The sequence below is a fragment of the Gymnoscopelus braueri genome, assembly GCF_963280865.1.
Source record: "Gymnoscopelus braueri genome assembly, chromosome: 4".
NCBI lineage: Eukaryota > Metazoa > Chordata > Actinopteri > Myctophiformes > Myctophidae > Gymnoscopelus > Gymnoscopelus braueri.
In genome coordinates, this window is record NC_137605.1 from 28,766,645 (window position 1) to 28,776,644 (window position 10,000).

At 43.9% G+C, this 10,000-nt stretch overlaps 2 protein-coding genes across 10 annotated transcripts in view; both read left to right on the top strand.

The window, feature by feature from the left end:
- znf385d (zinc finger protein 385D) overlaps positions 1–10,000 on the top strand; it is a 353,987-nt gene that overhangs the window by 150,530 nt on the left and 193,457 nt on the right. The window lies entirely within an intron of this gene.
- Positions 1–10,000, top strand: part of satb1b (SATB homeobox 1b) — a 68,514-nt gene that overhangs the window by 21,280 nt on the left and 37,234 nt on the right. For 6 of the 9 annotated variants that reach the window (XM_080426169.1, XM_080426172.1, XM_080426171.1 and 3 more), the window contains exons 5-6: positions 270–393; positions 9,117–9,228. In XM_080426169.1, the coding sequence (XP_080282295.1) occupies positions 270–393; positions 9,117–9,228 (236 nt within the window). The remainder of the gene's footprint in view (positions 1–269; positions 394–9,116; positions 9,229–10,000) is intronic. The other 3 variants (XM_080426173.1, XM_080426177.1, XM_080426175.1) reach the window with 1 other exon arrangement.

A 10,000-nucleotide genomic window follows, 5' to 3' on the forward strand; every position in this document is an offset into this window, starting at 1 on the left:
GCTTCTTTTTTCTCATGCCCTTCCTTATTCCCTTAACCCCTCCTCATTTACCCGTCCCTTCTTGTTACTCCTCTTCACCTTCTCTTCCGCTCCCTCCTTCTCCCTCTCCCCTCTCTTCCCTGGTCCCTTCATCTCTCCCCTTCCCTCATACTACCTTTCTACACTCCTCTGTTGCCCGCTACCTCTCCTCTCCTCTCTCCCCTTCTCTCCCTTATCTATCATTCTCATTCTGTGTCTCTCTCTCTCTCTCCCTCCCTCTGTCCCCACAGTTGTCCTAAGCTGGAGGATCTGCCGCCCGAGCAGTGGAGCCACTCTACAGTAAGAAACGCCCTCAAGGAGTTACTCAAAGACATGAATCAGAGCTCTCTGGCTAAAGAATGCCCCTTATCACAGGTGCTGGAGCCTAAGAAACCCGCCACATCCCCCCCTTACCCCATCCACTGCTAACACAAACACAACAAACACCCCCCCCACCCTCCCTCACACCCAATGCAGTCCAGCCTTTATTTATCCAATGCCCAGAGTTTGACAGAGCAGTGATGTCTGTTTTATACTTAGTTGCGCATCGTGTAGCATGCACACCAAAAATAGACGATCTACAAGCCGACGCGTTGTGTGTGTGTGCAGATCTGCTATTTTCGGTGTGTGACACTGGCGTGCAACTAAGTATAAATCAGGCTTAAAGAGAATCGCTATAGAAATCCAAATCAATGGCCATTGTCATCCATGTAGTGCATTAGTGTGTGTGTGCGTACGTACGAGTGTGTGAGTGTGAGTGTGTGTGTGTGTGTGTGTGTGTGTGTGTGTGTGTGTGTGTGTGTGTGTGTGTGTGTGTGTGTGTGTGTGTGTGTGTGTTTCTTCTAAACCTCCACGTTCATGTGTCACAGCAGCCAAAAAGCTGAGTTGCCATTGGACATGAAGTTATTGTTAATGAAACAATGGCGTGGATCAGGAAATGATCTTTTTTCTACTTTCTTTTTTTTTTGCTGTTGTTCATGCTCGATATTTTATTATGTCAGGCTGAAAATATGGGACTACTGTGTGCTACGCTATAGCATCTGTTCTCTACTGCCTCAGAGATGCTAGTGAAAGGATTGGAGTGGATATTGTATTAGCAGCCACTGTAGACAGTATATTACAGCATTCATACTGTACTGTAGATGTAGCTCTGTAGTGAATGGAATGAAACAACAGTTTATCTCTCAGTAGGGCCAATGGTGTGCGTGCGTTCGTGCGTGCGTGCGTGCGTGCATGCGTGCGTGCGTGCGTGCGTGTTACATTTAGTGGAAGCTTTTGCTTGTGCTCGAGTATTTGTGTGTGTGTACTGGCACTTGCTTCTTGTAGTGTGCATATGCAAGTACGTGTGAATTCAAGCGTGTGTGCGTGTGCCCAGTATGAAGACCGCTCTCCCTCTAGGCGACCTTATGGTCACCTGGAGACCCTCAAAGCCTGTGCGTGTGAGTATGTGAGCTAGAGAACGCACTAACAGTGAGTGAGTGCGAGTGTGTGTGCGTGCACGTGTGTTTGCGCATGTGTGTGTGTGTGTGTGTGGCTGTGCTTGTGTGTTTAGCCGGGCATGAGCGGCGCGCTTATGATGTAAAGAGTCCCTAGATGGCGTTCAGGCGGAGCCCAGCCCAGCCCTGTAATCACCCTGTTTACGGTCCATATGTGAAGACAGCATCCATGCTAGCTTGGAAGTTCTAATACACACACGCACGCACGCACGCACACACACACACACACACACACACACACACACACACACACACACACACACACACACACACACACACACACACACACACACACACACACACACACACACACACACACACACACACACAGACACACACAGTGTCATAGAAATAAACACATGCATGCACGTGTACACACAAAGTCATATGCTCACATATACATTCTCTCGCGGCTGCGATTACGGTTGAGTCAAGTTATTGTTCTTGCGATTGTGTGTGCTGACATTAATTTTCACATGCGGTACTGTGAGCATAATGACAGACCCCTGTTTGCCACCATGCCGAAGGTGGCCGGGCTGTTAAAATGTCTCAAGATGTCTTAAATTGATTTATCTAAATTCAAGCCCATAAGAATGGTTACATACACTTCAGTTTAGCATCTAAGTGTTAATTACAGTCAGAGGTCCTGGGAATGTGTTTTCCCCGTGCACGTTTGCAGACAGAAGTCGATGCAGGCCACTGCAAGTCCTTTTCATATTTATTGAAAATCAATATCTGTCTTAAATTTCATTTTAACTGCCCTTAAACAGATCTTAAAGTGATCAATTTCATTTTCTGAAACCTGCAGATGTGAGATACTCTACCATGACCTTTTCAAATGGGCAGATGTAACCATTGAAGAGTTTTTTGTTTTTATCCTTTATTTATTATTATTAATAATAACTGAGATGGTTTTTTTTTGTGTGGCTTTTATGCCTTACCCGCGACACGCTGTCAGGCTAGATTACCAGCCTAGGTGCCCAGACGGTTACGCCAACCGTCTTCTTTAATATCTTTTATAGAATTTGACAATTTAAGCATTTAGTAGATGCTTTCAAATTGATCGACTCACAAAGTACAAGATTGGAGTAAGTAGCATGAATCAACTAGCAGTTCTTAAAGGGACTACACCATGAGTTTGAACTTTTTCTTCATTTTTGTGTGTTTGTGGTCTCCCCTACCTCTCTTCTATTTCAAAAAATACCCCAGTTTGAACACTCAGGCTTTCACAGCAAATCTGGGGTTTTCTGTAAATTGGTCTCAAAACAGGCCAAACTGATTTGCACCCTGAGGTGACGTGACGTTCGGGTACAATCCCTCCCGTTTTTCAGTTCCAACCAAAAAAACAATTACAAAAAAATCTTATTTTTTTTTTCTTATTTTTTTTTTTTACTTTTTCCACACAGAACCAGAAGATAACATGCATACAACTGGCTCAATAGCGCCCCGTGCCAAACAGGACAATGTGGTATTGCAGGTGAAAGTGCTTTATAAGCCAGAGAGAAGTTAGTTGGAATGAGTATATCTGAGGCTTGATTTAGGCTCAAACCTTTGGAAAAACGTTTGAGGGACATAAACAATATGATATTATTATTATTATTATTATTTTAATTCATGGTGTAGATCCTTTAAGATACATAAAGGCTGTCATTTTGCCTCTCACATAGTAGTTCAAGTCATTTTGTATGCAAAATGGTACAAGTGAAACCAGTCTATTTTTAGGCTTTTTAGCTGATGGAGGTGGTCTCCCTACTCTTCCATTGAGAAATCTAGACTTTGGTGCCGGACACACACACACACACACACACACACACACACACACACACACACACACACACACACACACACACACACACACACACACACACACACACACACACACACACCTACTACTTCACAATGTCAATAAAGTTATTTTAAGCAGCAGCACAGGATTAGACATTAGATGCGGTGACTTCTTTATTGTAATTCAGACATCGTTACAATTACCTCTCCCTGAGAGGAAATACAATGGAAATAAAACTTACCGATTGTAGCTTTAACTTTCGCCTGCAGGCACAAAAAACAAAATAGATGTATCACTGACCAGTTAGCTGTACCCAACAGATACCCTGTTGATCCATATCTATCTGTAGCTGCCTCCTATCAGGCAAATTACTTCTGTTTCAGCACTTAATGTCTCTTGATGTGGCCTGTTATGCTCATAGAGTGTCAGCTTGTTCCTTTAAAAGCCTACTAGGTTCACTTCTCTATTAGCCACATTAGGTCATTGTTCCCATATTGCTGTGAAGCATCATACCATACCATGCTATGTGGACAGTGATGTCACTACATACCCCCCCCCCCCCCCCCCCTCCCCCCAGGGGTATTTAGTTGGCCACAGGTGAGAAGCTAGGTCCCCTTGAGGCTGTAGGGTTCACTGAGAACAGATGAATGGAGAGAGGGGATGAAGGGGTGTGCCACAAGGCCGGAAATGATTGGCACCTTTTTATAGGATTAGTGTCACCTTAATATTCAGGAGCGTAATCCTTTATGGAAAAGCAAGGTTAGCAGACGACAGAGAGAGAGAGAGAGAGAGAGAGAGAGAGAGAGAGAGAGAGAGAGAGAGAGAGAGAGAGAGAGAGAGAGAGAGAGAGAGAGAGAGAGAGAGAGAGAGGAGAGAGAGAGAGAGAGAGAGAGAGAGAGAGAGAGAGAGAGAGAGAATTAGCCCACCTCTGAGCAGGACTTAGAATAGAGAGGGAGGCGATGGGGAGAGGCATGGGGAGGGGGGGATGCTTTCTGAAACACTGCTTTTGTCCCAGGCCTTGTCAAACATTTAGTTTCATTCTTTTGTTGCGGGGAGTCATGCTTTTGTGTTTGGCCTACAAATGGCCTGAAGAGACTCAGAGAGAGAGAGAGAGAGAGAGAGAGAGAGAGAGAGAGAGAGAGAGAGAGAGAGAGAGCAGGAGGGGAAAGATGCCATAGAGGGAGACTTGGAGGGAGGGAGCGAGAGAGAGAGAGAGAGAGAGAGAGAGAGAGAGAGAGAGAGAGAGAGCGAAAGAGAGAGCCCACTAGCCAAGAGGAATAGAATTTACTCTTATGAAGTAAGCTTAGACATTGAGCTAATAGCCGGGGGACAGACCACCATCACACTCAAACTTTGACTCTACCTCAATCAACAGTCGGTTTTTCCTCACATGGGAGGTCTGTTTCGGATACTCACTAGCTTAGCGCCCCCTCCGCCTCTTCCACGGGAACTATGGCAACAAAGGACCCACCCCCCCGCCCTTCGTACACAGCCATTTCTTCTGGCTGCCCCCACCCCTCGTCTCCCACTGGGCAGCCCTTGATGGAACAGCTGCTGTGTTGCGTAGCAGCAAATAGCCATCAAAATGCCATCTTTGCAAGGCCTTCGCCACTACGCCTGCCACAAGCAGAGGCAGGAGAGGCTGTGTGTGTGTGTGTGTGTGTGTGTGTGTGTGTGTGTGTGTGTGTGTGTGTGTGTGTGTGTGTGTGTGTGTGTGAGTGCGTGTGCGTGTGCGTGTGCCCGTGTGTGTGCGCCCGTGTGTGTGTGTGTGTGCGTGCGTGTGTGCATACGAGTGCATGTTGGTGATGATGGGGAGGGGGGGCAACCCTCCCCACCCCATTTGAGGTGGTGGAGAAGGGCCATAATTGAGCTGTGTTACATCTTGACGAGTAAAGAGGCACAGTGTAGAAATGGGTTACATTTCCTCCCCAGCTGATTCAAGCCATCAGGCAAAGTTGGAAGGGGAGAGGGTGTGTGCTTGTCTGCATGCATGCAAACACGCATGTGCGTGGGCCCATTTGAGAAAGTGTGTGCGCGCGAGCGAGCGTGTGTGTGTGTGTGTGTGTGTGTGTGTGTGTGTGTGTGTGTGTGTGTGTGTGTGTGTGTGTGTGTGTGTGTGTGTGTGTGTGTGTGTGTGTGTGTGTGTGTGTGTGTGTGTGTGTGTGTGTGTGTGTGTGTCTGTAACGCTGGTAGCTGGGTGCCTGCCTGGTGTGTCCCTACTCTCTCTCTGTCCTTTTCTCCTCCTCTCTCTCCCATGACAGGGTGTGCAGGAGATGTTTGGGCGTGATAGCAGCCCAGTGCCACTTCCTGGTCTTACTGATAAGCTCCCTATATGCTGCAGATGGCTATCACTTAAAGGCTACACACACACACACACACACACACACACACACACACACACACACACACACACACACACACACACAAACACACAAACACACACACACACACACACACACACACACACACACACACACACACACACACACACACACACACCCACCCACCCACCCACCCACCCACACACACCACACACACACACACACACACACACACACACACACACACACACACACACACACACACAAATACACTACCTGTTGACCAGAACTGGCACAGACTTGCCGTGGGCATGACGGAGGCAGCAGAGACTCTGGTTATCTGCCTGAGTTTGTGTATTTGTCTGTGTGTACTATTTGTCTGTGTGTGTGTGTGTGTGTGTGTGTGTGTGTGTGTGTGTGTGTGTGTGTGTGTGTGTGTGTGTGTGTGTGTGCATGCTGGCTTGCGTGCGTGCGTGCGTGCGTGCGTGAGTGTGCGCGCGCGTGCGCATGTGTGTGTTTGTGTGTGAGAGAGACAGACAGACAGACATTCATACATAGAGAAACATAGACAGAGAGATGGAAAAAGAGAGACTATGTGTGTTGTGTGTGTCATTCCTCTCATACACACTCATACAGTGCATGCATGCTTGCACGCACGCAGCCAGCCACTCACACACACACTATATCATACACGCGCACACACACACACACACACACACACACACACACACACACACACACACACACACACACACACACACACACACACACACACACACACACACACACAGGGGCCCCTGTGAGAGGTGGAGTGATGTATTGAGGGAGAGGGCTGATTAATGAGGAACGTTTATTAGAACATCTGTGTCAAAGATGGCGGCAAGAGAGGGAGAAAGAGAGAAGGCACCCTGGCAGCGTCTTCTCCAGGCCTCTTGTTTGTTGCCTTACCCTAGATCTACCGTAAATAAAATATGCCAGGCTGGAGGAGAGCAGTTTATTATCACTGAGTTAAAGTAGAATTCCTGTGGTTTTTAAATATATTCTAACGCCACATTATATACTTTTAGTTGTGCCCCAGTGTCGCACACCAAAAATAGCAGATCTATAATAGCTCACAATGCATCGCACTGCGATCTACACAGCTTGTATATCTGCAATTTTTGGTGTGCGACACGATGTGCAACCAAGTATAAATCAGGGGTAAGGGCTCTTAATCTTGGTTGTCTAAGCAGGTGACATGGTTTGATTCCGTTGTAATTGTTGAGATATATCAGGATCACTTATTAGTAACAAACCAAAAATCACAACCTCGTTTCACATGGTTACTGTTCGTACAGTAGCTCAATGAACCATGTGAATGTGGGGCATGCGGATAGCTGACTGGATAGTGTGCCGACCACATAATAAGTATATATACTATATATATATACTATAGGGTATATATATATATATATATATATATATATATATATATTGCAAAGCCAGGGTTCTAAGGAGGTTATTTAACTCCAGTGGGAAAAATAATCTCCTTAGAACCCTGGCTTTGCAACCCTCTGGACTCTTGGTGTCAGAAGTGGGATATATATATATATATATATATATACCCATTCTTGAGAATTGAGACAAATCATTACCTACCAAAACATTTCAAATTATTATTTATTAACTCATTTCAAAAACAAAGTTGGGTGAAAATACATTCTTAAAGGATTTATATATATGAATTACATACGAGTTATACAATGTTTTGGTCTGGGGTTTTTTCAGAAAATACCCTTGTCTCAGACAAGGATTCACAACAAAATAACATTTTGTAAAAGTTTTTGCCCTTTAAAGTTGTGTCCAAGATCGTTGTCAACTCTGTCAGATTTCTACAAAAACATAATTTAAGCAGGCATAAACAGGTTAGCTATATCCTAAGGTTCCCCGTCTCATTCCTGGTTTAAAAAAAGTGGGAGGTTGGCTCATTTACATTGTTAAATAGTGAACACTTTGATCTTTTAAAATATATTTTCCCAGCATAATTGAAGAATATTAAAAAAAGTTAAAGAAAATAAAGGTTTTGTCCCAATTCTCAAGAATGGGTGATCATGATATATAATATATTTACTTTTTTATTTTATTGTTTTACTTGGATCACTTGTCAGTGGAGGTCACTTTCCCAACTGTCTATTGCTGATACTGTTATCGTTCCAATAACAGAAAAAGTGCTTCTTCATAAGTGAATATAAAAGCATTTACATCATCAGCATCTTTACTGACTATCAAGGCTTTTATCCAACCACAGTCACCTTCATTCAATTCAGTAACCCGTTTCCTGTGGCACCCCCTGGCTCACGTGCATGGCAGAGAGGTCAGGAGTTCGAAGTTCAGAGTCAGGACTGTCGCCACGATGTGCGTTTTTCCCACCTGCTGCCTTCCTCCTTTGTTGAGGAGGGGCAGAGGGAGGCAGTGAGACGCCCCCACCACCCCGTTGCACTAGCTCACTCTGTCTGTGTGTGTGTGTGTGTGTGTGTGTGTGTGTGTGTGTGTGTGTGTGTGTGTGTGTGTGTGTGTGTGTGTGTGTGTGTGTGTGTGTGTGTGTGTGTGTGGCGTGCCGCCTTGCTGCTCCGCCAGAAGGCTCCCTGCCGTCCCCCAAGCGCACATATTAAAGAAAATGATAAAGATGGCATACCTGTAATTTGAAAACAGATGGTTTCGTTCTTTTGAATATTTATAACAATCAAAAACAATTTCTCCAGCGCCAACCACGCTATTTGCCCGGAGGCCGGCAAGGTGTTAAAACATTTATTTTAATGAAACGTGGGGAAGGGAAAAAAAAGAGAACTCGCTTCGTTCTCCTTCTCCGGCAAAGGAAGATAGTTGACATGAATATAGTAAGGGCATAGAGTTGACAGTAAAGGAAGACAGTGGGGGCATATGTGCGTTGGAGAACTACACGCTCAGTGAGGCCCTCTTACTCGCTTGAAGTTGTTGTTTTTTAACAGATTGCGTAAATAAAGAGAGGCTGGGAGGAAGAAAAAAAGAGCTTCGTCTGTTTACATCGCCAGATGCTGATATTTAATAAGTCACAATCTCTTTTTCGTTTGAAGGTAAATATCTTTTCCTCCACTCGCTCTTGATGTCGACAAAGCTTCTAATTCAGTCAAGCTTCTAATTTACCCCGTCTGAAATTAAAAGTTCTATCAAACTCGATGGCATTTGATAAAAAAAAGGGTTTAGGCCGTCTTTGATTTGTTTTGTTCTTTATACTTTGAGAAGACATGATCCAAATTTCTGCATGTGAGATACTTTGATTTAGTTTTTTATTTTGTATAAATGTTTTGCTGGTTACTGTTTCCTGATTCAATTTGTTTTGACACAGTATTAGCACATGTTTCACAAGCTTTAATATTATGTCTGTATTTTCCACAGTCGGAATCCTGAAGTCTCTCGTCTCTCCCTCTCTCTTTCTCTCTTTCTGTCTCTCTCTCTCAATCAATCTCTCTCTTTCAGAGTATGATTTCCTCCATTGTGAACAGCACTTACTATGCAAATGTGTCGGCGGCAAAGTGTCAGGAATTTGGGCGCTGGTATAAACATTTCAAGAAGACAAAAGATATGATGGGTAAGCAAAATGGTGCAGCGCAAAGTGTTGCACTTGCGCTTTTGTCTTTTCACATGCACACACACACACACACACACACACACACACACACACACACACACACACACACACACACACACACACACACACACACACACACACGTGCCGCACACAGATACACCAGTTACCATTCAATGCTATTTTTTGTCTTTGACAGTTACATACAAACCAACATTTTTATTCCAATAATTCACAACCTTTCTATACACTGTAGTAAGTGTACAGAGCTTTGTCTTTGATTAACGTCTTAACGTTTCACCTCAACATGTGATACATTGAGATCCCTTACTTTTCCATTGTGAGAGCAGTGTTTTTATTTCCCCACAAACAAAAAGGCAGTGATGACTCAACCACTTCACCCTCTAGTATGAGATCAATTTGATTTTCTTATCAAACCTAACAACGCATGCTTTATATTATTTCAACGAAATTCTATTTGACTGCCTGAAATAAGGTTATATATAAGTACCACACCGATCAGAGATGGAATTCTGATTAACTGTATCTTTATATATTTTGATTTAATAAATTGCCTTACTGCCATGAAGTTACAATAAAGTGACATAGTAGCCTATTTTCTGACAAATGATATCACATTAGAGCGTTTATTTACAAAGTAACAGCATCACTGCAAACAGTGTCCTGTTCATGTCATACACAGTATATATATATATTATATATATATATATATATATATATATATATATATATATATATACACACACACCCACAC